The 27,968-nt window shown below is 38.2% G+C and overlaps 2 protein-coding genes across 17 annotated transcripts; one reads left to right on the forward strand and one right to left on the reverse strand.

Moving 5' to 3' along the window:
• On the forward strand, window positions 1-16,230 carry PRIMPOL (primase and DNA directed polymerase). 7 transcript variants are annotated; one of them, XM_058838487.1, is made up of 13 exons: window positions 1-132; window positions 3,843-4,027; window positions 5,071-5,162; window positions 6,122-6,263; window positions 7,707-7,854; window positions 9,160-9,444; window positions 11,129-11,291; window positions 12,447-12,544; window positions 12,930-13,016; window positions 13,102-13,210; window positions 14,378-14,460; window positions 14,539-14,585; window positions 15,568-16,230. In XM_058838487.1, exons 2-13 carry the CDS (start codon window positions 3,848-3,850, stop codon window positions 15,871-15,873), a joined length of 1,740 nt encoding a protein of 579 aa, XP_058694470.1. In that variant the 5' UTR covers window positions 1-132; window positions 3,843-3,847; the 3' UTR covers window positions 15,874-16,230. The 7 variants fall into 7 exon arrangements, with proteins under 7 accessions (XP_058694470.1, XP_058694467.1, XP_058694469.1 ...); XM_058838484.1 differs by having other exon boundaries at window positions 7-255; XM_058838486.1 differs by having other exon boundaries at window positions 7-246.
• CENPU (centromere protein U) lies at window positions 16,206-27,534 on the reverse strand. 10 transcript variants are annotated; one of them, XM_058838494.1, is made up of 12 exons: window positions 27,270-27,534; window positions 27,095-27,163; window positions 25,626-25,779; window positions 24,124-24,253; window positions 23,729-23,819; window positions 22,680-22,752; window positions 21,545-21,662; window positions 21,086-21,164; window positions 20,036-20,083; window positions 18,665-18,726; window positions 17,313-17,469; window positions 16,206-16,656 (listed from the first exon to the last, which is right to left on the reverse strand). In XM_058838494.1, the coding sequence occupies exons 2-12, from the start codon at window positions 27,143-27,145 to the stop codon at window positions 16,519-16,521; spliced, it is 1,101 nt and encodes a 366-aa protein (XP_058694477.1). In that variant the 5' UTR covers window positions 27,146-27,163; window positions 27,270-27,534; the 3' UTR covers window positions 16,206-16,518. The 10 variants fall into 10 exon arrangements, with proteins under 10 accessions (XP_058694477.1, XP_058694483.1, XP_058694478.1 ...); XM_058838500.1 differs by having other exon boundaries at window positions 25,626-25,743; window positions 27,435-27,512; XM_058838495.1 differs by having other exon boundaries at window positions 27,435-27,512.
• Between the last annotated feature and the right edge of the window lie 434 nt (window positions 27,535-27,968).

Consider the following 27,968-nt stretch of genomic DNA (forward strand, 5'->3'; position numbering starts at 1 on the left):
CGCGCAGGGCGGGCGGCCCGCCCCAATGGCGGCGGGGAGCGGGCCCTGGCCGTAAGCGGCGCGGACAAGGGGGGCTCGGCCCTGCGGGCCGTTCCCGGCACGGAGGGAGACGTGCGAGGCGAGGCTGAGGAGGCACGGGCTGGCTGCTCTGCTCTGCTCTGCTCTGCTCTGCTGTGCCGGCGGAGCCCGCCGGGCCGGGCCCTATGGCGGGCCACTTGAACCACCGCTCCCTGTGGGCTCTGAGCGGTGAGCAGGGTAGGGCTGTCCTTGCTGTTCTTGGGTGTCAATGGTGTAATCCAAACCTCGAGGTTTGCGCTGTTGCTCGAGTTCCTCTGTCTGCTGAAACAAATGTGCTATTCTGGTACATTTACGCTGTGTTACAATATGAGGTGCGGCCTTATATTAAGTGCTGTGTGCGGTTTTGGGCACGACAAGGTAAGAAGGATATAAAGTTGTTACAGAGCGTCCAAAGGAGAGCTATGAGGATGGCGAAGGGCTTTGAGGGGAAGCCCTTTGAGGAGCGGCTGAGGTCACTGTGCCCGTTCAGCCTGGAGGAGACTGAGGGGAGGCCTCCTTGTGGTCTTCAGCATCCTCACGAGGGAAAGTGCAGGGTCAGGCACTGATCTCTTCTCTGTGGTGACCAGTGACAGGACCCAAGGGAATGGCCTGAAGCTGTGTCAGAGGAGGTTGAGGTTGGATATTAGGGAAAGGTTTTTCACCCTGAGGGGGGTTGGGCGCTGGAACAGGCTTCCAGGGAAGTGGTCACGGCACCAGCCTGACAGAGCTCAAGAAGTTTGGACAATGTTCTCAGGCACATAGTGTGGCTTTTGGAGATGGTCGTGTGCAGGGCTGGGAGAATCTTTGGGTTAGATGATCCTTCCAGCTCAGAATATTCCGTAATTCTGGTAGAATGGGGGTTGGTAAAGGAAATGGCCAGCTCGAGTAATCTGTGGGGTCAATTACTAAATGAGCAGCCCCCTCCTGACCTCAGTGAGTGAGATACCCGTGGGTGAGTTTGCCACGGCAGGACCTTCCCTTGGGCAGGGTTTTCACCCACCTGCATGGTGACTGTCCCTGGCTGCCCACAGAGCTGCTTTGCACAGCAGCGCTCTGATGCTGAGGGCTGATTTGGGCTTCATCATCAGGTCAGTTAGTTTCATCGACCTTCACTAGCAGAAGTCAGATACATTGGAAACTATGTATTCCAGTTCCTCATAACAGGTATTACCCTGCTTTTTGAGGTCCTACCACCAGGTCCCACGTACTGAATTTTGCACTTGCAGTCTTAATTTAAGGAGCAGATTGCATACTGGAACAGGTAGTCCGGAGGGATTGTGGAGTCTCTCCCACTGGAGATACTCAGGAACCAACTGGACACAGTCCTGTGCCAAGTGCTCTAGGATGACCCTGCTTGAGCAGGGAGGTTGGACCAGGTGATACACTGTGGTCCCTTCCAACCTGAGCCATTCCATTGTTCTGTAATTGTAGAGGCCACTTCCTCTATCAGGAGGGCAAGATGAAAATTTTTTGTTGTTGAGGGAAGGTGAGTAGTGTTTATTAATATGCCACTCGTCAGCTCAGTATAAAGATGTCTAAGCTAATTTTCACTAACATTTAGGAATTTAATGTGTTCTAAGGTTGAATCAGTAGCTGGGAGAAAATCTCATGGATTTATTTGTGTCAAGGACCATGAATTCTGCCATGGAGCTATGTTGCATGATACACACTGGCCAGGAAACATGTGTAACGTTATTTTGAGTAACAGTTGATTTGCGTGTCTCAGCTTCAGTTGTCAGCAGGTGTGGGTAATATGTTTTGTCGTTATCATGAGGAGTAAACAGAGAAGTAGTCTTCCATAAAATAGAGAAAATGAAATAGTTCTGTAAGTCATTGCTCAGGAGACATTTTTACAGGCTCACCATGCAGTCATCCTGCTGAATCAGTAACACTGAAGTCCAAACATGTTGGTGACAAAATTTCTTTCAGTCAAGTCAAACAAAAATAAGTATTGCCCTTACTTGTGGTGGGGCATAAGAGAGGAAGATGAAGTGAGAGTTTCCCAAAGTCAGAGGGCTGGTCTGTAAATGTTAACTGTATGTATGTGCTCTAAATAGATGTATTGTGTTATAGTTCACACAGGAATTGAAATTGCCTTGAACAGACACGTTGGACTCCTGGGAGACCAAGTGTTTGGGCTGCAAGAAGCATGGATAGGTTTCAGTTTAAAGTAAGGGTCATCAATCTTCTCCCAGGTTCAGGTATCCTCCCAGCTGTGTTTCTGCAAAAATACAGCCTGATATAACTAGAATGTTTAAAATTAATAGAGAATTGTGGGGCTTCTCCTTTGCCTTCCTTTTTTAATGGTTAACTTGTGGAAAGTGCTGATGTAGGCATGTCTTTTGCACCCAGTTAATTTACAGCCAACAGCACCAAAATGAAACTGAAAGTTTTGTCAGCACTTCTGAGAAATACTGGTTGCTATCTATAATCTAACTTTTCATTCCCAGAGAAGGAGCTAAGATTATAAAAAGGGAGTGAAGAAAATGCACAGTTCAGAAGATGGACAAGGGGGATAGAGATAATATGTTTGATCCCTGTTAGAGAAAATACATTCTATTACTTAGACTTGACACAGGCACTGACTATCAAGACATTGGCAGGCTTAGAACAATGGGCAGAAGGGTAAGTGTCCAGGAACTTTTGCTGTGGAAAACTTGGAGGGGGAATGAAAGGATCTAAAATTTGGGCTTCGGGGCCCCACAAGAATATTTAAATACTTAAATTTGCCTTGTGGATCCAGCTTGTTAAAGGTTTGAATACTTTTCAGTACGCTCAGTTTCATTTTTATCTAGCTTGTTAAAGGTTTGAATACTTTTCAGTACACTCAGTTTCATTTTTATCTTTCACTGCAACCCAGGGGCTGTTAGGAGAACTAAGTGGTTGTGCTGAGCAGAACAAGATTTCCCTTCATGTTTGTTACTTCTTGCTTCTCTTCCTCTGTTTCACAGTTTCCTGGCAGTGCTTTTTACTGATGTGCAGGTGTTCCACTTACAGATAATTGTACATATGTGTGCTTAGGCTTCACTGCATTACTTTACAGCATTTGGATTGCTTTATGGAACTAGAAGCTTAAAGGTTTCACGATAACAAGGGTTATTGCATGGTTCTATTTCTTGAAAAGAGATAAGATTGCTGTTTTAAGGTTGTGAAAAGTGCATGAGTTTTTAAAGCAGGTGAAAGTATCACTGATCAATAGCAAAGGTTGGCAGTGGAGAATGGAGCCCTCATTTTGGATTTCAGTTCTTTGAGATACAAACCTTGGAGCTGAAGTTACTGAAGTCTTAATTCCTCCTATGAACTCAAGTATTGTACTATACATACAAATTAATTACCTCATTTGTCACCCTAACAATAAAGCAAAAATTTTTTTTACTCTTAGTATTTTTTCACTTTTAGTATTTTTTTACTCCCTACTAACATTACGTGCCTAGTCAAGTCTGTATACTTTCCGAGGACCGTAATGCTATTCTGTAGACAAAAATGAAAATTCCTAGGCCATCTTTCGCTTCTTTTCACTTTCTTTATTCTGTTGCATTTATCTTTGATAAGATGTGTTAATATGAAGCTCTTGTACTTCCAAAACAGTGTAGAGACATTTAATATTAAAATGAGTATTGTAGTAAGGTTGGGTGGTGATTTGGAATGTTGGCTACTCCCAGTTAATTAGTAAATTACATTCAATAGAACCAGAATCAAAATCAGTGAGGCATACAGGATATACTCAGATTAAAATTGCCTTGCAAATAGATTGGTATTGATTGGACTATTTGTAATTGTTTTAGGAGAAATGAAGAGAAAATGGCAAGAAAGACTGAAGAAAGTGGAAGAACTAGCATCTCATTATGAAAGAAATCCTCTTCCTACAGTTTATAAACCAAGACTGTCCAAGCCCTCTATGCCATCCTCTGTTTGGAAAATATTTTCTCGACAGGCTGAAGCTTTTAGTTATGTAAAAACCTGCAATGAGGTATATTATGTGTTAGGTGAATGTCTCTACTCTTTATATACTTTCAGGATTGAATATAATTTTAAATTGCTGTTGGCAGTGAAGTCTTTATCAGTTTGCAAGATCTTTTCCTTCCCAGTCCTGAAAAAGCAAGGTTTTTATTTTATCTTTGTAGGTCATGTTGCACTGGAGGTATCTCTAAGAAGTACTAGTTCTGTTCTAGCATACAAGTTGATATATGGTGTTAACTTCAAACAGTAAAAGTGAACATTGTAGTGATAAATTTGTTCCTTCTCAAGATGAACAAGCTGTCAGGGTGGGCAGGAGAATGGGAAGGTAGTGAGAATTGAGTAGGAAGAAAGAGGAGGAAAAGAAAGAGGAAGAAAAAGAGATAAAGAAGAGACATAGACTAAATAAAAACAATACAACTCTCCAGTGGCATCTGAGTAGCAAGTTCAGATGATTAGAAGTGATTAGCCAAATAAATATTGTATGAAAGGTATCCTCTGTTTTCAGTTTAATACTTTTCTAATTGATTGCTATTTTTCAAGGAAGTATTGTGTTTTTCTCCATGCTGTTTCAGGTGTTTAAGTAGTCCTGACAGCTAGTTTTCCAAAACAGGTTCTCACTGGCTTGGCAGTAGTTTTTTTTCTACTTTCTTCTCAGATTTCCATTTTTGGATCTAAACAACATAATAATGTCTGAAGAATATTTGCCCTTAAAGCTTATACTGCCATCATGTCCATGAGGCTGCTCCTTTCAGGATATTTTTCCTCCACCCTATAGATGCACTTGATATTGATCAGAAAGAGCCAAGAGTTTACAGAGAAAACAATTTACATTACTGCACAACAAAGAAAAGCTTCAAAGTTTTACCCATGTAACTGAAATCAGAATGATTTAAAACTAGATGCTACTGAGCATGGAAAAGGATAAGTGATCTGTTTATAGTTCTCTAGTATTTATTAACCTTTAACTGATGCCAAGGAGGAACTTATGAAGATTTAAACTGGTTTTTTGAATGAAACTAACAAAAAAAAAATTCAATCTATTTATTTTAAAAGGATGTTCACGTGTTTGCTTTGGAAAAAAACACCCAGAGTGGACAGAGGTTTTACCTTGTGACAACGTATAAAGAGCTTTGGTTTTATTACACGTGAGTATTTGAGAAGGTACCCTGTATGTTACTAAAAGTTAGTGGTACACTGGATATCCTACCTATGATAGCTGTCACTGGATGGTATTCCCAGGAGCCATCTGCTGCTCTGAGCAGCACAGAGCTGTAAATGGGTTACCTGAGCTTTCATCTTGGCAATGGGAAAAGTCTCCATGAGGATAAAACAATATATTCTACAGCAGGTTTCTACTTTCTTTTGAGTAGTAGAATGCCATTATTTCCTGTGAATTAAGTACTCTGTTGAAGTGAAATTTATTAAGGGTAGATTTGGTTTTGCTGTCAGCTTTCCCCAGGGGATCATACTAACACATGACAAAAACATACTTCTCTGACCAGTCATAGAGCAGTTTCAGTGGGCGTTCATGCAGATGTCTGGAAACTGATTTATGGGTTTGCATTTGCATGATGTAGTTCCAAGTATTGACAATTTTATCATGTGCTGAACTTTTCCCCCCATTTCTTTCTTTTACAATAAAGCATTTGGCTATGAAGTGAAAGAAATCTGAGGCAATTTCTGTACATAAAGCCTGATTTTTTTTCTCAAACTGACAATGAGATTATTTTTTTAATTTAGTTAGAAAAAAGTCGATATAACTCTTTCTTTGTGCTAAAGACATATGAGATATAACTTATATTTTTTTACTGTAGTTTCTGTAGTTTTTAAATTCTCAACATTTCTGTATGTATTGTAAGCCTGGTGGGGGTTATAGAGAGGAGAATGCTTTACAAAATTAAATTCTAGGCCAGGCAAATAATCTTTGTTGATATTTGATGCTGATGTTAGTTACAAACTTTTCAAAGCATTATAAGGCTACTACATTTTTTTAATATGGGTGATTGACTGCAGAATAAAATATGTGGGATCCTTGTTTGCAACTGATTAGCATGCTCATAATGTTTATCATGAGAGGTTGTGATTTGTTTTTGTTTTTCCTTAGCAAAGATTGCAAAACAAGTCTTATGCATTGCTATGAAGTAATTCCTGCAAAAGATGCTTGCAAACTTTATTTTGATTTGGAGTTTTACAAACCAGCAAATCCTGATGCAGATGGCAAGAGTATGGTCAAGAAGTTAATTGAGGTAAACTGGAGCAATGTCATGCTGTGGATGAATATGAATTTGTTGTTAATTTAGTATGAAACCAAAGTACTTACCACTTTATCTTGATTATGTTATAGTAAAATTAAAAGACTTGCAGACCCAGTGATTATTTTTAATTTAAAAAAAATACTGTTTTAGTTAAAGCAAGGGTTTAGTCAAAGTGAGGGACTGAAAATTTTACTGAGAGACAAAAATAAATAATGATGGCTATTGGACTGTTTGTATTCACAGTAAGTTTGTATTCACATGGTAAGTTTACTTTTGAAGATTGTTTTATATGCTCTGCCACTTCAAAGCTGTAAAACTGAAGGAATGTTTCTTTAAAGTAGCATCAGTAAAAGTTCCATACATATATTCCTCAGTTCATTCCCTTTGCCTAGTGGTGCAGTCGTATATCAAGGCTTAGATAAATCTGTCCTGAAAGTTTCTTTAGGTGACAGTTCATTATAATTTAGTTAAGTGATGATGTAGAGAGCATCATGTGACTGCATTTACCAATTTGGTACCTAAAATTAAATACCTTTGCTAATTATTGATTTTATTAAATAGTGCAGTTTCCATTTTGTGGCAATTTTTTTTTTTTGTAAACGAGCTCTCTGCAAGTTCAATATGGCATTCATATGTTTTTAGAAGAATATCTTCTGTTAATAAAATCTCATTGAGAGTGGATGTCTGTGAGACTTTTTTAACCTATGTGTCTCTAGTTAGAAGTGAACAAAAGTAAAAGACGATTGAGGTAATTCCTTCATAAAGAACCTTCCATTGATACAGAATCTGGAGGACTTTATCCATTGTGGATCAGCTCTGAAATGTAGAGATTCCTCAGGTTAAGAAGAGGATTTTGGATTTGCTGGGTGGGGGATCTGAGCTGCTAAAACCCAAAGTTTTTAGTTCTTTAGGTTCTGAGTCCCGGTCCTAAGCATGAGTAATCAGTACCTTGGTTTATAAAGGGTTTATTTAGAGCTAATTTCGAGTGAAATATGTTTTCTGCTTAGTTACTGTTTATTGGGTCATACCAATGAATTAGCCAAATCATAACCAGTGAATTAGCTCCTTTATATTGTGAGAGCCTCCATCTTCCACTCCCGGTGAGCTTGCATTACAAACATTGTCACTGTGGGTGTGAACTGCTGTGTGGTAGAAAACAGCCTGCAGGGTAAACCCTCCTAACCAGACTTTGACCTGAGAACTGGAAGTCTTCTCAGCTTATCGCTGTTAGTTGAGTGACTTGCATATTTAAGGAAATAGAGTCTGTGTCAAACTTGGTTAAAACTTGATATGGATTAATTTGAATTAAATTAATTGTATGCTCAAAATGAGGAAAAGAAATAGCTTGGGAAAAATGTAGAATCTGAATTTGTATTAGGTTTTATAGATACAACTACTAGAGTAAAACAACATAATTAATATTTATACTTTCAGCTTGTCAGCCAAAAATTAAAAGAACTTTATGATGTAAATTGTTCATCAAAAGATGTCTTGAACTTGGATTCCAGTACTGAAGAAAAATTTAGTCGGCACTTAATATTTCTACCCCAAAAGACTGTATTTAAGGATAATGCTCATGTTGGTAAGTGTGTTCTTTTCTCTTACACCTAGAAATAAAAAGTGAGGGTTTGACTTTATACAGTGCCATCTCCCATATGAGTATCTATTTTAATGGAATCATATGTGGAAACAAATATGTATTCCCAGCATACACATAATTACTCTCTATTTCATTAGGCCTCATTTTTTTCTCATCTTCTACTTTATTTTCCTATAATTAGCATGTGTGTTTGCAAAAATGTAACTTTTTTTGCACCTTCGTGTTTTATTTACAAAAATACTGATTTATATGAAACTGGCAAGTCTACAACACCTTTATTTTTCAGATTAATGTCAGTCTTAACAATTAAAGCTTCTGGTTTTTGCTCTAAATACAGTTAATTTCTGCTCAGCACATTGTCAAAAGGGCAGGACAGAGATGATTTCAAGCCACTTGTGCATAAACATGGTAAAGAGAAAGCTGAAAGCAATTTTAATTGTTTATGTAAATTGGGATTTCTCAGGTATGGCAACTCAAAACACAGAGAATTGCCAGTTTCGGGTTGTCTTGACTCATTTGTGTGCCCCAGTAGTCCTGTAATCAATTATGAGGGTGATGATGATTTTGATGCTTGATATGCTGAGTCATTCTGCTGATATGTAGCATGGGAGGAACCGTATTTCATATTCATTCATGTTCCCCATGGAACATCCAACAACTGCAGAATCATTCTTGCCAGTATTCCTTCCACTTCATAGGTTTTTTCTCACTTATGTATTTTTTCTATTCTCTTGCTTTCTCCCTGGAAGTGATTTGGCAATGGTTTTTATTTGTCTGTCTTTGGTTACAATCTAGCACAGCCTGGAGATACAATGGGAGTTGAATTACAATACAACTTTTCAATTGAGTTTGAAAAGTCATACAAAATACTTCTGTGAAAGTAATTTGTTGAGTAAACTTTGGTCAAGCTCTTACATCAGTAAATACACCATGAAGCTGCAAGTAAACATTTCAGTCATTCTGAAAGTGAAATTAGGGAAAGCAGTTGTGATGGGGACAATCACAACCTTTTCAGAATCCTAAATCTGACCTTGTTAATATTTCGTTTTTTGGTTTTTTTTAAAAGACATTTAGTACAAATTCTTGCAAGGCATTGGTTTCTGTCACTGGCCAGAAACATTTTATACAGTGGGTTGTTCAAAAGATCCAAAAGGGCTAAAAAGACCCTGAACTTCAACCTCTTCCATCTTAGCTGTTCTGAAAAATGTTTGCACAGAAACTCTCTTAAGTTCTTTCTTGACTCACAGATGATGTTACTTGCTTCTGGCCTTTTTTGTTGTTTTTAAGGTAACTTTGTGAGAACCATTTTGCAGCCTGCCATAAGATTAATGGAGAGTAGAGCTGCTGTGATTCCAGCAGAGGAAGCAGGGCATGTTTTCCAGTGTTCTGCAGGAGTTGGATTAGATGGCTGTCTTACAAACCTCACAGCTGTTGAAGATGATTCTAAAGACTGGCCAGCCGCTGCTCATGAAACAAAGGATATGGAAATGCCACACCAGGGAGAAAATTTGGATTTTTCCTTCCTAATAGTAAACAATAAAGAAGGCAACCAGCAGCTTTTTGTGGATCTAGGTAAATATGAGTGTTTTAAAACCTTTTTGGGATGCAACAAAGGTTAAGAATGAAATGTTCCTTTTGATTACAGAGAGTAAGAACAGTGGGGTTCTTACTGTTGTCCCTGTGGTCAGGCTTTAAAAACATGTTGAAACTGTGATCGTAAGTGGATCCTTAAAGGAACCTTAGATTCATGGTCTGTAGAACTTCTCTTACTACATTTAATTATTTTGTTCTGAAGTTTAAATTCCTTTTCTTCCTAATTCTTTCCACACAAGACTAGTTTTTTTCTCCCTTAAGGGCTTAGTGCTCCCATTTTGAATTAAAAGAGGATGGCATATATTGCATTTTTGTTATTTCAGTTGAATTAGAAGCTGCTTAATAAAGGAACAAGTCTTACAGGCATGGCTTTCTGTATTCTTCTACAAGTATAAATTGAGCCTTCTTTCCCTGTTTGTAATGGCAGCTTTTAGCTTTCAGTGATGGAGTAACAAAAATTTTGGGTTGGGCACTTCATGGCCCAGCTGGGCATAGCCTGTTCATGGTATTAAAATGTTGCAAATCTCCAGGAGCACAACACCCATAATCAAACAAGAGTATGAAAGTTCCACCCTTCTTTAACTTCATATCTGCTTCTTTTGCTTTTTGTCTTATCTCAGGGAAATGAAAATAGCTTAGCACACTTTTGCACAGCAATGTGCTACACATTTCAGGACTTTACCTTGGGTTTTTTCCTCACACCCTTCTGAAGAACCCCCATTACTTCAAATTCTTCTCGTGGAAGTCAGGATCACTTTTATTACAGGCCTCTTCAGTATATCTGATCTATTGAAATGTAATCCCAAAGTAGGCTACAGTAGGCTTCTCTGTTACTGAGTCAGCGGGTTACTTTCACCTACTGTTCAAAATTCTTTCAAGCATATTTGTGAATGGAATTCAAATAAAAACAGTTTGTTTCCTAGCTCACTTTTTAAGAATTTTATGTTAATTTCCCAAAATTAACCATCCTCAATATTTATGTTATACACATTACCTCAAAATTTGAAAGCTAAAGTCAAAGTTGCTGACATAATGAATTATATCTTCAGGCTGCAGTGACAGAAAGCTTTGTGGTGCTTTTCTTGTACTCTTCTTGTATATGAGCTCTCTAAGCGCTTTTCTCTTCATGAAAATCAAATGCTTGAAAATCAAATGCAACCTGCAAATAAAACTCTCCTTCTCAATCCATTATTAGATTTTGCAATGTTAAGATACCTGATCATGGTTTTTGAGATTGGAATTAATTTTTCCTGATGTATGCCTTAGAAAAGTTGTGAAACATTCCACAGAAAACAGAAAGTTGGATTAAGTTGTTTCTGGTTAAAATAATTGTGCAGCTTTTTGGGCTCAGTTGTATTTCACAAAGTTATTGTGAAAGAACCCATTTCCTGTATTGAAGGGGAACTTCTAACAATTATGTCAGAATGATTAAAATGCCTACGTAGAGGTGTTGAGCATTTGTCTTAATTATTCTGTAATGCAAAAGTGTGCATGATCTTGCTTTTTTGCATTTTTTTCTATGGGATGTGAGTCAGCCAGTAAGAGTTTTTGTGCATTCATAAGACTCTTAGCTGGGCCCAAGGAAAATTGTTTAATTTGCAAGTGATCAGCGTCTTAAATCCTAGCCACACTGCTGTGTTAAGAAATATCTGTTTTTCTGTAGGGGTTTATACAAAGAATAGAAATTTCCGGATGTATAAGTCATCAAAAGCAGGAAAAAATGTGATTCTGAAGATAGCAGAGGATAATAAGTTTATCCCCAAGTGTGAAAAGGATGTTTCCTTGGAAGAAGCATATTTTCTTTCCTCTTTAATCTGCAACATTGGGTAATGATTTAATTACAGTCAAATGTATGGTATTTTAATGATAATTCTCCTGTAGCAGTTACAAATAACTTATATGAATAAGTAATTATTCAAATAACATTGTTACAGTGTAATTTAGGAGTTCCTAGTAGAATTTCTTGGTTTTGAAGAAAAAAATTTCTTGTGAGTCTTGTTCATTCGTTAAACCTGCCTTCAAAAGTGATACAGCTTCTAAATTGTGCCTCATTTCACTATCCACACTCAAAATGGCAAAACATAAACATTATTAAGTTTGGTCAGATTCTGTGTAGTTCTGGAAGCAAAACTTACATATTTTTAGTCAGTTAAATAGGAGAAGTCTGAATATTTTTTAAAGTGGCATAAGAAATAAAAAAGGTATCTGTTCGTGTTTCCTTGCATACCAGATTTCCTATTTGGTACAGACCCATCTGTAGGTTGGGTACTTGTACAGACAATAGTCAAGTTTTCTATATCTAATCTAAACCTTTGGTATGTCATACCTAATCTTAAGAAGATCGTAAGCATTGCTGTAGCAGAAAGGTTAAAATAGTATTAATATTTTTATTGAAAACATGTATTTGTTCTGATTTCAGGTTTTATATCATGAACTGTTCATTATCCTGAACTGATGCCAATAAACCACAGAGTGTATTCAGCTCATAGTCGTCAGCTGAATCCACCATAAATATGGATGAGAAATTCTGCTGTGTTGAATTTAGACTTCTGTGAGCATCTGGCTTGCAGTTAGCAATATGGCAAGGAAAAGCAGTACATTGTAGAGAGAAAAGAGATAAACCTTTTGAAGGGTATATTTGCATAAATACTACATCTAGAGCACATCTTGCTGTGGGAGTGTGGACCAGCAGTTGTTAAATGGGTGTGTCCTGGGACTTTGGCAAGGAACCAAATGTTGCTGTTGGGGAAGAGGAACCCCTGTGCTGTGGTGGGAGTCAGGGGAGCTGCCAGGGCCAGAAGGGAAAGTGCTCCAGAGACAGGGAAAGGTGCACAGCGAATCACAGGCTGGTCAAGGTTGGCAGGGACCTCTGGAGGTCTCCTGGCCCACCTTGGACCCGGAGCTGTGGGATGTACAGTGAGTTGTATTGTTCTGTTATGCTGTAAGAATCATATTCTCTTTGTATTCTCTACTTTCTTCAGAGCAAGTGATGACATAGAAGTTCTGTCATCTGGCTTTTCAGAGGAGGAGAGAAAAATATCTGCTTTTTTAAACAGTAAAACTAACAGAAGCAGCAGAGGTACCTCAAGCCTTTTCTACTGCATAGAAAGAAAATACTCTTAACTTAGATGTTCTGTGACTTGTACACCTAATAACTTCTAGGAGGGCCCTTCTTCAGCTCTCCTTCTGCAGGGGGCAGAGTACATCTCTGCAGCACCTGAATGCCACTGACCCCCCCTTCCTGTACCCACAGCTGTCCTGCTTTGTCCCAGCTCCCTCTGCACCTTGGGGGTGGCACTTTAAAGATCTACAAGAAAGTTAACAGTGGCTTTCTCCCAGATTCTATCTAAGGGTGTGATGTGATTCATGTACATTTTCTGCCTATGGTCTATATAGTGTGTACAATGGCATATTACAGTGGCAAACCCTCTAACAGTGTATATTTGTGGCCTTTGGTTTAACAGATCCCATGGAAGGTTACCAGGGTTCGCCATACCCAGAAATCGATAATTTTGTTCGTTCTTTGGTTAATAAAGATGGGCTACAAGGAGGTAAAGAGACCACCTTACTATTTACAAATGAGTCTTCTGCAGCACTATTTCTAAAGAATTTAAAGAACTATTTTTTTTTCCCCAGGGATACGACAGTGGAGTTACTTCTCTCTCAAAGAACTACTTATTTATGATATTTCTGGTTACCGTTGGTGTGAAAATATCGGAAGAGCTCACAAAAGTAACAATATAATGTATGTTCTTTAACTTTCAGTTGAAAACAGCTTTATTTGTTTTCCTGTTCAACTGTTATTCTCTAGAAATGCTGAAAAAACACTTATGGATAGAATCAGCAGTTGTTACGATTTCTGCTGTCTTGCTCTGTGGGAATACAATGTTTTAATTACAAAAAAGACCCCCAAAAAACCAAAGAAACTATTTATCCCCACTCCCCAAGTTGTGATAACTAGACTTTTATTTCTAATAATTCTATGAAGTAATCTTTGTGGGATTTAAAATATACACCTGAAGATGCTAATGTGAAAGTCAGAGTATGTTAAAGCTATTAAACTGTACTATGTTTTGGTACTTCCCAGCTAGGAAGCTGAAAAATAAGAAAGCAAGCAGCCTGCTTTTGAATTAATTTATAATGCATCTTAAATTACTTTCTTATGTTATTAAAATTACTCTTGTCATTTTAATAATTGAGAATTGCCATTTTAGAATGGTAATTCCTGACACGAGTCAAGATGAATTTTGCTAGTGACTCTATAAGGACTCGGATTTCCTATAGTTTTAGCAAAACAAATAATGGAAAGTCAGTTTTTTAGATTATATTAGAATTACAGTATAATTAGTATAAATATTTTAACTTAAAAATTATTTTATGTAACATTTTAAATCACTGAAACATAAGGAATGTATTTCTGAGAAACAAGGATGTTCAAAAAACCCCACAGCTGGATGAACTTGCTGTTTCTCAAGAGAGTTGCTTGAAGTTTGGTGTCTCTAAAGCACAGTTGAAAAAGCTGGGCGGCCTAATCATTTGACAGAAAAGAGTGTCTTTATGTGGCTTTTATAATGAAACTATTTGTAACAGAAGCAGCAACAAAATCTTATCTTACAGTTAAGTCCCATATGCTAATCTTAATATGCTGACTTTTTCTTCCAAGCTTAATGTAATGAAGTTGACTAAATTTCACTTTCAGATGTTAGTCTTAAAACTTCCTTCTTTAAACTTAAGAAACCTGAAGTTTACTAAAAATTGTACAAAAGTATGTAGTAAGTATGCCAAGAGTATGAAAGCAATGGCCATAGCTGAGGACAAATAAAACCTGTTCATTTAGTGATAGAATTTCTAACTGTATGAATTCACTTAATTTACATACTGTTACTAAAAAACAAAATAATTTCATTCTTAGGATTCTGGTAGATCTAAAGAATGAAGTCTGGTATCAAAAGTGTCACGATCCTGTCTGCAGAGAACAGAACTTCAAATCACAAAGTATGTAGCCTGTGATCTCAATTATACTTAATACTTTTTGGAATGTTAACTTTAATTAATGTCTTATATTTGATTTAGGTTTTCCATTACCGCCTGGGATATGCCTCCCATCTCTTTTCAAAGAGGTATGTTTTGGTCCTATCGAGATGCTAAAGTTCTTGTGAGGCTCTGGAAATCCTTGGATATTCCCACTAACATCCCAGTCTGCTGGGAGAGCTCCACATCCTGGTACAGTGGTATAGAAGAGGTCCCCAGAGCAGCTGTGCTGGTGTGGTAGCTCCATATATTCCTTTTCAAGTTCTCCAGTAATGCTAAGTTACTGGAATTGTCTAACTTCACCTGGGACTAAAGATTTTTTCTGTTCTGATGTGAACAGCAGTTCCCAGTGTCTAAGCCACAAGGCAACACCAGGTGCAGAACAGAAAAACTGCCCAAGTTTAGCTCTGCTGTGCATGTCTGACTTCATGCAAGGTAAAATAAAACTGCTTCTGGAACACCTAAGTCAGAGTCAAATATATGTCAGCGACCCTCATTCCTGAAATTCATTTCTCTCCATTTTACCGTATGAAAGCAGCAATTTCCCCAAACAGGCACAATATTTAAACTGACCTGATAGTGCTACGCCCTGAACCTACAAGTTTTTCCACTGCTTAAGCAATAAGTATTGGCATTTTTTTAACTTTTAAATTTACTTTTAAATTGTACAGCTCTAAATATAATACAGCAGAATGGCACATTAAGTGCTAGTCAAGCACCTCATCAATAGCTATTAGTGTTATTTCACAGAAAGTGTCATTTAACTGTATTTTCAGGTCCTGACAGTATCTCTGAACAGACTTAAGTTAGTCTTAACCTTGTATTATTTTATGAAGCTGTATTCAACAGGCTACTTGTAGGGTGCTAGAAAAGCGGCACATTTCTACTCCTATTAAAATAGCTTCCACAGGTTAATGTGGCTATACATGAACATGCTGGAAAATCTTCTTGTGATGGGCAGCTTTCTGCAGTATCCATTCTATGTGACAGCACAAACCTTCAACTTGCAGAGCAATTAAAGGTGTGAAGAGTATTTGTATATGGAGTAAGTAGTGTTCTTGTTTCTCAAAGGAAGAAGAGTCCACGCTAATGGATGACAGGGGGAACACAGAAGGAAATGTAAATCCACATCCTAGTGCGTCAGACTTGTCAAAAAGCTCAGTATCTCCAGAGAACAGCTGGTCTCAAGACTTCCTGTTTGCAGACAGTGAGTGGGAAAACACAAGTGATGATGCCTGTTTCCAAGAAGCTGCTGAAGATGTGGAACTAGCTGAAGCTGCAGATGATAGTCTGAATTATGCTATGGAAGAAATCCCGGATGAAGTTCTTCTGGAAGCTTTAAGGAAAGAGGATCTCTACACTAAAGAAGGCAGCTAAGCACAGGCCTGGCCAGCAATGAATGACACTTGTGTGGCGCTGGTGTGAAAGGTCCTGCGGGGTAGTTCACAAGCACCACTCCAGAGCTGTAGGATGAAGAATGGAGTGCCTGGGTGAACTGCAGCAGGCCTGAGGAGATCACGGAAGATTACGTGGGGGGCTGAAGAGAACTAGACTAAAAACTCATCATGAATGCTGCTCCAAGCTTAGCACTTTTAGCACTCTTTGCTGTACAGTTTCTATTATTTGTATGTCCAAGTTTTATTGAGAAGCCAACAAAACAGACTTCTTATTTCCATATATGAGATGAAGTAATATATTTCAAATGCAGATTCAATAAAAAGATTTGTTTATTCATCTTTGTTCAACCAGAGTCTCTTTACAAATATATTCTGCTCAAGATTATTTTAATAGCACAAGATTAACACCCAACAGTGTTCAGAGTACAGCAAAGTTTTATTAACTGTGGTTGTCTTTTCCTTTCATTGATATTCTGAGACTATTTGACAATAAGATACAATCTCTAAGTTGTTGACTGCTTTTAAACACTGAAATAAAATAGAGTAACAATGATTAAACAAGCTTTAAGCACTGACAATTCTAATAACTGTTCTTTCTGAATGTCTGAAAGTCTTAAAAAGACACTTAATTTTTCTTTGATCTCTGCTCTTTTTCTACAGCCAGAGCTTCTTCCAGTTTCATATTGATACTCTCAAAGTGCCTTTCTGCTCCTAGAATTCTCTGAGACTCCACCAGAAGAGCAGGGAGGCTGGAAATTCCATACTGTTGATAAGGAAATAAGATTACAAGGCAATATTTTTAAACTCTTTGAAAGATCACTTACATATCAGTATTTATTTTTCCTCTGTCTAAAATGGCGGAACATGACCTTTAAAAGTGAACAATGATCAAAATCAGAGTCTTCTGAAATGTGAGGATTTCCCTTTCACATGGCTGGTGTGTAAGCCTTGTCCACAGAAAACACCTGGGCAAACAGGAACATGTTCTAAGGCTACATGAGATGTTACTCTGGTCATGAAATACCAGCGCTGTTCTCAGCATTAAATATCTTACACGGAAGTGCCAGGGCTTTCCCTACTTTTGAACAATAACAACACAAAAAATTAATTACTTCTGTCCCACTGTTAATCTTTAATTTCTATAAAGAAGTTACAACTAAGGACAACTGTTTCATTTGTATGTCCTTTGAATTCCTGGATACTGAGAGCAAGACCACAGAATCTTCTCTGCAATAGTTCAGCTTTTAACATGAGACCAAAACCACTAATGAAAAACTACAGTTCAGCAGTGATTCTCAAGTTGTTCCCACAAAGACAATGAACAGAATACTGCTACTTAAGAGATGTAAATAAATAAATTTCATAAATTAAAATAAGAAACACTTAGAAAACTGAAACACAGGCAGAATATGTACTTACTTCCACTTTTTCTTTAGGGTTTTCTTCTCTGTAGTCCAAACAGTCTTGCTGTATCTCTCTTAAATCAGTAATTAATTCAATTGTTTGCCTCAAGGAAGATTTCCTTTCCTGTACCTCAGCATATTCTCTTTGTAGTTGTGTCAGTTGTGGTTCAGCTCTGAAAAAAGATCAAGACTTTGCAAGATCTGCATATTTCTTGCATGAATAGCTATGACCTTATTTCCTCTGAAGGAATTTTTAAAAGGCTGCTCAGAAATAAGAAACATAGGTTACTATGGAATAGTGCTTAGGTAGAACAAGCATATTAAATAGAGGCATGAGATCAAATCCACCAAAAAGAACCAAACCCCTCTTTTGAGTCTGACAATGTAGCCACTCTCAAACATTTAAGGTTTTTAAGTGTAGTTTCTTAAATACAAGGTGTTCTGCTTCTGCACACCCATGCCTGCAAGCTCAGTTCAGTTCTTATGCTGAAGCATATTCAGGATCTACAAACTACCTACACCTCTGCTAAATAAACTGGAGTGCTTGATCCATTAAAATAACACTCCAAAAATGAGCACCAACAGTGATTTTCATCCAACAGGGTTGCAGAAAAAAAGCTTTCTTAAAATGATCAAAGGATTAAAACACAACATATAAAAATGTGAAGACAGCTGTCAGGGGCTTCAAATAGTTCTCTGAGCAAAGTTTGTCCACAGTACTACAAAGAAAAACACCTCTCATGGCCATAGAGAAAAGGTTTTGACTCTGTTTTTGTGAATCCAAGCCCATGGTTTTCTACAGTTACTTTACAGGGTGTATGTTAAATGCAGCTTCAGCATAAAGCTTGTCTCTAGCAGCTCAAGGGATTTGGGGAAGTCTAATGGTTCTTCCAACCCTTCTTCCAACCACATCAATCCTGTGTTGTGTATATAAATGATACTAAAGATTAATGCCAAGTTAGAGAAGGGGAATTGTGTGGCCATATGAAAAGGAAACAAACCTGCTGACCTGCAGAGGTAAAATACAATCTTCCAGCTCAAAACCAAACAAGTCCTCTATCATCTTTGTTATTTATGATCCAGCACTTTTGCAATTCAAATCATAACACTGGTGTTGTTCCTAAGAACATATGGTGTGAAACACCCTCCCAGTGTTAGCTAGGAGAACTTGAAAGAAGAACTGTCTAGGCAACTGAAATATGTACCAAAGTGATTATTATGAGCTTTTGTAAAAACAAAAAGCAAGACAGTGGTAATTTCATCAAAATAAAATGAGAGAACAAAAAAAAATTACTTTTCCTTCCAAGTTACAAAATACCAAACTCCTTAAGTTCTTCAGGCTATTATTGTGCATCATTAGAAACACACCCAATTAGCTCTTCTCTGAGTTGCACCAGTTGCTGCCTTTTCTTTTTGATGTTTGTTATTGCCTGAAAAGAAAAAAGCGAGCAAAGTCTGTGAAACAGTTTCTAAAACTTCAAAGGCAAGCAACTCAAATCTCATTGCCCTTTTCTTCTCTGAGGTTTTATGCTGATTGTCATTGTGGAAGATTCTGAGATACCAGACCTGATAAACTGCCATATTTTACATCTGTATTTTAAACAATTTAAAGCTGTTTAAAATGTCAAACTCTAATCTCCATCCACAATTGTTCTTAAGAAACATTGGATTTACAATCAAACAAGGAGTTTGTGACATTTTGATTTGAAACATTATGAACTCTAGGAGATTTCAGGTTTAAAAATGCAAATTAATAAGAACGTATGTTCAGGATGGCAGCCATAACTAAGTAAGCTTTAATATGACATACAATAAAAAAAAAACCCACAAAACCCATCATAAAATCAAATTTAGCAACTAAAAGTTTAATTTTAAACAAATGTCCACGAAGAAAACTAAGGATAAATCTGAGTGGCTGTGAATTTTCATTTTAAACTGCAGAGCAGTTTACTGTATCACCTCAAGTCAACCAGACTTCAGCATATTAATTGCTACTTCCCAGGATAAGCTTTATGTTGACTCTATTTGTTAAAGCTATTTTGCTATTGAAAACTTTGCAGATGTTAATTTGGGCAGAAATCCAGACAGTGCCTAAGCTTCTCTTAAATCTCTCTTCTGTAGGGCATTCACCTCTCCCTGATGAAACCACTACAATGTTTTTCTGCCCTTACACTAGTGCCTCCTTCTGTCAACATTCCCATTGTATTTTCAGCTAACTATTACTCACTATAAATGAAGAGAGGAACTGTCTTCCTCTGAACAAAAATTCTGTTTAGGGAATGCAGCTGCCTGAGACTTCCCTTTTTTAAATTAAGCAATCCAATTCTATCCTCACAGGCTGCTATCTTTGCTGCTCTCCTAGATTTTATATTAATTTATGTTTCTTTAATGTTAGCTGTCATTATTTAACTGGCTCTTCAGAAGCCTCACCATTACTCATTGAAAAAAACCAAACCAATAAGCCAGGAGAGTAATTGACATGCATCAGTCTTACCCATCCTAATGTGCATTCATTCTTTTTACATCATATAGCAATATACATCTGGAGTTTGCAATCTATCACATTTACTCAGATCTTTTCCAAAAAAACTCTGGTGGTTCCCTAACTTCTGTTTGTGCAGTTGATTCTGAGTACAGTACACCTTTCTGTCAATTATTTTCTCTCTTCCAGTCAAGTTCTTGACTCTCCAATGCCCACAACTATACGCTGTACAATCTAGCTAATATGGATGTATTTACCTTAGCATTTTTTTTCTTTATATTCTTTAATTCCTGGACTCCTGCTATCTAGAGAGAAGAAGAATTACAGGTTGAGTTCATCACTATCCTCCTAAAAACATGGCTGCAAGAGTTACTTTGGAATAACATAAAAAGTTGGTTTTTTATTAAAAAAACCCCAACCCTGGTTCAAAGGGACATCCCCGGTTGTGTATTCTTTCCTCTCTCCTTCCAGAGGAAAATCACTTGCACAAAAGGAGTTAGTGCAAGTAATACTCCTTGTACCAATTCCTGTAATAATATCTACCTTAATTTTTCTGTACCTTCATATAGATGTATAAAATTGGTAATTCCAACACTTGTTATTTCTAATGAACCACTCAGAACTATAGCTTTAGTACTCAGCCATTGTACTTGGCACAATTTCTGCAGAGTTTTGAATTCATTTTACTCATCATAATCACCTTAATCTTTCCAGACAATAAATCACAGAAAGGCTCAGGTTGGAAGGGACCACAGGGGGTCTTCTGGTCCAACCTCCCTGCTCAAGCAGGGTCATCCTAGAGGATGGCACAGGATTATGTCCAGATGGTACTTGAATATCTTACACTTACAGTTATGTTCAAAATGTTAATTAAAAAAGGATGATCTTCCCTGGAATATATTAGAGGCCTTACTCAGAAGGCACTGAGACAGCACAAAAATTAAATCAACCTTTTAAAATTCCAGTCAATAAGATTTTAAAACAGTGTTTGATATAGCTGTATGCTCATTTAAATTATGCAGCTCACCGGTTTTACTACATAATGATTTAGATATGACAAACACTTCAGGATTATTGGATGCTTCCCTATTCTCAAAAGGTGACAATTTGGCAAAGTACTTGCGTGACAGCAGTGTTGTCTCTAGAGGCAATTCTTGTGAAAGCCTGCACACAACAAATTGTGTTTTCGTATTACTTATACTGACAAGAGATTGGAAACTTACAGCTTGTAAAATGAATGTGTAAAGGGCAATATAAAACCATAGGTATTTTGACCACAAAGTTGATTTTATTCCTGGTGTACTTACAAGGTCAGTGATTTGGTCCTTGAAAGCAGAAGAGAAGTCATTGATAGCCTTTCTGCCAATGTTTGATTCTATGCTTTGTCTGGAGAAGTCAGAGGGACAAAACACATTTGGTTTAGTAAAGGGGAAATCTCATCCAAAACCCTTCTTTTGGCTAACAAATAAAACCCCAAGTTAAGCAGATAGACAACTGCAGATCTTTCATATACTAGCAATAGCTTCACTTCTACCTTGAAGATTATCAGTTGAGATGTGCTGTTCATGTTTGGAAAAATATCAATTCCCTGGAAACCATGACAAGATCACATGTGAAGCAATATTTGTATCATAGATACTTAATAATCATTAACATTAGAATGTAACCATGCAATACTGATTCCTAAAGGACAGTCCATTAGCAAAACCACAGGCATTTATTTTTAAAACTTTGAATATCCAGTCATGGGAAAGCAGAATATTTACCTGTAATTTGCTGCTATCTTCTCAACTTTGGCCAGAACAACATCCAGTTCTGTAATATCTTTAGGAGTTCTCTTCAGCTCTTTGGGACACCAAACCTGTACAGAATGTGGGCTATCCACTGGAACAACAAAATGAACATAAGCATTGCACAATTCAGGTACGCATTGTAAAACAATAGAAAAACTCTTGTGCCCATCATCAAAATAACCACCTAAAAGTTATGAGTATTTCAACATGAAATTTGAGAAGAGGAATATTTGAATTATTTAATCTGTCTTTGCCTGAGCTACTGTGATAGATTTACCTGGGAACACCTTAGAACTGGGATGATCAATGACATGTAACTTAATTCTTATTCTTTATGGATTCAAGCAAGCCCTGAAACACATCTGTAAACTAAGTATTAAACTACATAGTGTACTGTAGACATGATTTTTTGTGTTAAAGAACTATTAGCCTGCATCTGCAACTTGCATTACTCGAAGATACATGGGCTTTTATATTTGTACACATTCTTCTATTAATACCATATATGCCTCAAAAACCCACTGTACACAAATACATTTCTTTAAATTTTGCATTATTATTATAAACCAATTCCACAAAAAGCTAAACCATATTTCTTCACACACTCCCCAGTGTAAATCTAGTACTAAAATGTGATGGGGTTCTGTTCAGAGGAAGCAAGATGACACAAGGAACAGTTTCTTCCTACTGAAAAATGCCACTGTCTTGAAGCTCCCTGCCTCAAGGGTCTTTACACTGACTGCTGTCCTGTGCAGTCAGGGGCACTCCAAGTTCTGCCCCACAGCTGCTGCTCCAGGCTTCCAGACAAAGGAATGTACTGACACCTCCTACAGCTTCATAGCCATGACTGCAGGCTTCCCTCCAAAGGAAACCAGGCTTCCTTAAAGGTATAATGCACACCTATGCTTTACCCCTTCAGGGGAAGAACAGGCAAGTCCAGGGATGCAAACCATGGAGATCAAAGCTGGGGGGTCTATACCAAAACTGAAGCTGAAACTTCCCATTTCTAGAAGCAGTGTGTTGCTACATTCCATAAATGAAAACCATTGAAAAACTTTGATCTTGGATGAAGAAAAGCTATCTGAGGGTTCTGAAAAGTGTACTTTACCAGAAGAATCTGATGTATTCTCCTCTGAAGACTGCCTCTCTTCTGCCTGGAACTGAGTAGTTTTTGGAGTCTTCTGTGACACAAAAAGCAGATTAACTTCCAGAATAAACCCTAGGTTTACTCATCTAAACTCCTGAGAGATGACAATTAGGCAGAATGCAGAAAGCATTTCCTGACTGAAGCTTCAGTAACGTTTCCTTTGGCCTGTTCCAGCAGTCCCAGCCCAGTGGTCACTGCTGGAGATATGCTAAGGAGCTTAAGGACCTCAGCTCAGCACAGTCATTGCCCAGGATTAACATTTCTCTTATCAACAGTGCCTGCTTACATTCCTTTTCACCCACATTCTCCCAATCCTTTCTCCACTTTGATGACTTTGTGACAACCACAACAGCACTTGTACAAGGGTGCTGCATGCATCCTGCCTACTGATGGAAGACTAACACTGTACTGAGTGTACAATTCCAATAAATTTCAATACTTAAGAAACTCTTGTTCCAACTACTTCACAATCTCTTTTATCATAGGCTACTTTCTTGAGCCTGCAGTTGACTCCTGGTGTATGTCTGGCAGCTAAGTGGGCCAAAACCATATTACACTAATTGTGGAGTAAGTGTTCAAAAACACTCATTCAGAACTGAATGGCTTTTAATTCTAACACATATTCAAAATTAATTTTATCAATATTCTTTTCCCATAAACTTGTTTTGCTTCAATACCAAACAAGTACAAAGGATTCATATTACATCTAGTATTCCATTCCTCGAGAACATATATTCTAGATGCGAGGAAGAAAATTGAAAAAAGTAAAGAATATACTCCCAAACGAGCAAGAGAATAGACTACAGGATCCAGGAACACCTGGCTATAATATTCCTTGTTGGTGTGATGACTTGTAGCTTTAAGCATTTCACTTGGCGACATCACAGGAATACTCTGAGGACTGATTATTTTGGATACAGTTAAGTACTAAGACACCCTCTAATGCAGGCATGGCATGAAGTAAACTAAAATTAAATTGACTGATAACACTCATGAAACATTCTCAGTACCACAGTCTCCTTAAGGGCTTCCTCTTCAGAATCAGCTGTGTTGAATTTCTGAACATCACCATCGGAGGGCTTTGAGCTATGTGGTTTTTTGCTGGGAAAAGAAAAAACATACACTGCTGCCCTCTGAGGAAGGACGATCTTCAACCACATACACAAAACCTTGTGTTTTGAGGAACATTTTGTACAGCTATATCTCATACAAGTACTATTAAAGTTCTAGCTCGAATTAAATAGCAAGACAATTTCAGATTTAAACCAAATTTGATTTAACACAAGAAATATACTAAAATTTAAAAATAATAATATTTAAAAATAATTTCTTTTGTTACATATAATTTAACTAGAACACTTTTCCCTGTAAATCTAAAAATCTAAAGATTAAATTAAATTCTGACAATTTTATTTTTTTTCCACCAGACCGTCTGTCTGCGTTTTGCCTTTGTGGTGCCGAAACTTGACTGAGTGCCTCGTTTTGTGACTGTTCCTCTCCATAAGCATCCACAGCAGTACTGTGCAAAGGGTGATCTATAAAGAACAAAGAAATAAACTCTATGAACACTGCTCCCATCCTTTAAGGCAAAGAGAGTGCTCTGCCAGCCATAAAGCATTTAGCTAGAATATTTGTGGTTTGCTAACGAATAAAAATAAGTTCTCATTACTAGTATTTTTTGAGGATTATGAAAAAATATATAATGAAAGGTTTCATAGTTTCTGTACTCATACACCTGCTTCTTCTTTATGAACCCAAACCAAAGGTAGCTCAGCAAGTACACATGGCATAGAGCAAGCAGAACACTTGCTATAGTTTCTTTCAAGTCTCTCTCTTTGCTATGGCATACGTTAACCTTCTACACAATTAAACAACTACTTTTTTTTTTTTAATACAAATTTTAAGCTGCCTTAGTGGATACTATGAGAAGGCAATTACTGCTGCTACAGAATATTTGTAAATGTAGAATTCTTGAAGGTAGCTACCAAAATAGATTGGAACTCTGAGAAATTTAAGGTTTAGCATGCCTTCCACAGTATAAATTTCTTTTTTCAAGCACACTGCCACAAAACTTTTGTGTTAGTTTACGTTAGTGTCAACAGGAATCCTTTTTGCAGTCTAAATACAAACCACAGAAATAAGGAAAAGAACTTTTCTTTTTGCTAAATTGTTTTTTATAGCTCATTGTCAATGCTGTTCCCAAGTTACATTTTTATTTCCATAATTTTCTCAGAGTAATAACTATTACAGTTGAGAAATAGCTCTTAACATTTTCTCTACAGCTTCTAATTACACTGGTTTAAAAAAAATAAAAAAATGCACAGGTAAGATATAGCAGAGGACTCCACACAGAGGAGCACCTACACCATCTATAGTGATTCTTTTCCTGTGTATTGAGGCCTCATTACACAAGTCAAATATAAAGCATGGAAGTGGTTTTAATCCTTCACCAAAAATTGTATGGCTTAATGTGATTTTTTTAAGTAACATCTGAAAATGGCAGAACAACTGCAAATGTCCAAGTTTCCTGCCATGAATACTCTTAAAATGGCAAAAATGTCACTTCATAATTTGTGTAATGTAATAAAGAATAAATTAAGATATTGAACTTTGGCTTTTAACTGTATGTTATTGCACAACTGCAATATTATGTGAAATTCTACATTTAAACTATAAACGTGGAATAGCTGGCATTTTTCCACTGACTTTCATTTGCACATACTACAGTATTATTCCTGTCACTTCCTAAATTATATTAAAGAACACAAAATCCCACCTGTCTGTCCTTTCCATTACTTTCTCTTGCAAAGAACCAAAACCTTTTCCTAGGTAAGCACCTGAAGTAGTCTGCCTATGTGGTTGGTTTGTGAAAATCATACATTAAACGACATTCAAGATAATACTAACCAAAGGAATCATTAAGGTCCTCAAGTTGATTTGTTTCTGCTACCTTCAATATCCTTGAGACATCTGGTTCCTCAAGTGAAAGTGATTTCCAACGAAGATTGGAGTTGGCTTTGTGCCTCTGGATAGGTATGAAATTAACAGCTATTTTATGCATCTTTTTGAGACTAAGTATAACAATTAATTTCAAGATCATTTGGCTAGAAATACACTTAACCAGAACTATATTGACTCCTAAGCTATGGCATAAGGATTGGAAGCATATTTTTGTCTCAGGCTGTGGGGTTTTTCCCCTAAGAGAAGTGATGGTATAAAATGTGTATGTTCTGCTATTTGATACTGTGTTCTACTGCAAGTTTGTCTTATTTCATAAAAGTGTACAAGCTTAGAAATATTATAACCCTCTAATACCTGCTTTCTATGATCTGTAGTCTTTTTCTTTTCAGGCGTTAAAATATTTCTTTTTTCATCTCTATATCCCAGAAATTTCCACCCTTGTCCAATTTAACTACTTTCATCTTAAGAAACTGAAAAACTAAAGTGGAATTTATAAATCAAGGATTACAGAGACACTTCTGTAAAGCAGAAGGGTAAGGGAGAATGACACAAGTTTATGAAACAGTTGTGGAAACAGTTGTGTGCCATTCACAAAATGCGCAAGTGACTTTCCTCACTAATTTCTGTGTGTACTTGTAAGGTGAATTATAACCAGAAAAGACTGACCTCTGTGGCTTTTTAATTTTATCAATGCTTAGCAGTGCCCCAGCATTTCTATTATAGGATCAAATATACACATACTTTTTCTATAAATTATCTTTTATGAGACTGTTTTTAAACTTTTGCCTTTTCGAAAGTCAATGTTCCATTTTGCACTACTCCTAAAATGAAAAAGAAAACCCCACACCAGCACCCCAAGCCTGTCCCAGCAGGGACTGCACAGCAGTTCCCAGTGCCAAGCCAAGTCCTGCATTAACCCCTATGCATCCATCTCCAGAGACAATGCCTCGACTGCACAGTAGCACAACACAGCATCACCGAATATCCTGCACTGGAAGGGATCCACAAGGCTCTGCACAGGACACCCCAAGAGTCACAGAGTACTGTCTGAACAGTCCTTGAGCTCCGTCAGGCTGCTGCTGTGACCACTTCCCTGGGGAGCCTGGTCCAGTGCCCAACCACCCTCTGGGTGAAGAACTTCTAATATCCAACCTCAACCTTTCAGGCACTCCCCTTGGTCCCCTCACTGGTCACCGAGAGAAGAGGCCAGTGTCTGCCCCAGGAATCCCCTCGGTGAGGAAGCTGAGACCACGATGAGGTTTCTCCTCAGCCTCCAGCTGAAGAGACCAAAGGGACCTCAGCCGCTCCTCACACGGCTTCCGCTCAAGGCCCTTCACCTTGCCCTCCTTCGCACACTCTCTCTACAAAACCAGAACATTGGCTGTTTGGATTCTGCCAAACCTAGCGAAACTTACCTCTAGCTTGTAGCTGGTATGATTCTTCTTTGTTTTCTTCTTTGAGGACATTTTGCTGTTTAGTATATGCTGCAGAATAAAAAACCGAGGACGAAGTTAGTGAAAATGATACAAATCGCCTTTCTTAACGTCTTGGGAGAGAACGGGAAATCTATGTTCAAACTATTTTTGTTACTTCATACTATTATGCTCAGCTCACTCCAAAAGCGGTAAAGCCCACTTCCTCAGCCCAGACCGCCGTAGAGGTTATGTATGTACGGATGATGGCTGTATATAGCACGTATCAGTGAGCCGTGCATATGAAGAAGATAAAGCGCGACGCTGCAGCTCACGCCTGTACCGGGGCTCCGCTGCCGCAGGATCCGATCTCCTCCGGGCCGGCCCCTCAGGGAGCCTCCCGCTTCCCGCCGCCTTTGGAAGCGCGCGCGCCGCCGGCGGGAAGGAAGGGGAGGGGCGGGGAGGAGCCGCCGGCCGGAACGGGAAGCGGGACAGCGGCGGGACAGCGGCGGGACAGCGGCGGGACAGCGGCGGGACAGCGGCGGGACAGCGGCGGGACAGCGGCGGGACAGCGGCGGGACAGCGGCGGGACAGCGGCGGGACAGCGGCGGGACAGCGGCAGCCTCGCCCTGCTGGAGTCAGTTCAGCGTCCGAAGAATTCAGCGAACCAGCGCTCTCCTCCGTAGTTTTCTGTGAATGGCTCTGATTAAATACAAAAAACGAACCACAAGAACGTCCCCTTTTCTTCTCCCCTCCCTTACCCTTTAACTGACGCTGTGCAGCTGGAAAAGCAAGCGAAAGAGATCGCTTCTGCAAAGATAAAGCGCAAGCTATGGTCAGAGACAGCACATTTAATAGCAAATTAATTTGAACAGCA

This window comes from Poecile atricapillus, chromosome 4 (genome assembly GCF_030490865.1).
Source record: "Poecile atricapillus isolate bPoeAtr1 chromosome 4, bPoeAtr1.hap1, whole genome shotgun sequence".
NCBI classification, from domain to species: Eukaryota; Metazoa; Chordata; class Aves; order Passeriformes; family Paridae; genus Poecile; species Poecile atricapillus.

Coding starts and splice junctions, on each gene's coding strand:
- PRIMPOL (XM_058838484.1), top strand. CDS start 204: ATGGCGGGCCACTTGAACCACCGCTCCCTGTGGGCTCTGAGCGGTGAG. Junction 256..3,842: donor GGCTCTGAGCGGTGAGCAGG/GTAGGGCTGTCC, acceptor TAATTGTTTTAG/GAGAAATGAAGAGAAAATGG. Junction 9,445..11,128: donor GCAGCTTTTTGTGGATCTAG/GTAAATATGAGT, acceptor GTTTTTCTGTAG/GGGTTTATACAAAGAATAGA.
- CENPU (XM_058838494.1), bottom strand. CDS start 27,145: ATGTCCTCAAAGAAGAAAACAAAGAAGAATCATACCAGCTACAAGCTA. Junction 23,820..24,123: donor GGTGGAAAAAAAATAAAATT/GTCAGAATTTAA, acceptor TTCTTTTCCCAG/CAAAAAACCACATAGCTCAA. Junction 21,663..22,679: donor GAATACATCAGATTCTTCTG/GTAAAGTACACT, acceptor TTGTTGTTCCAG/TGGATAGCCCACATTCTGTA.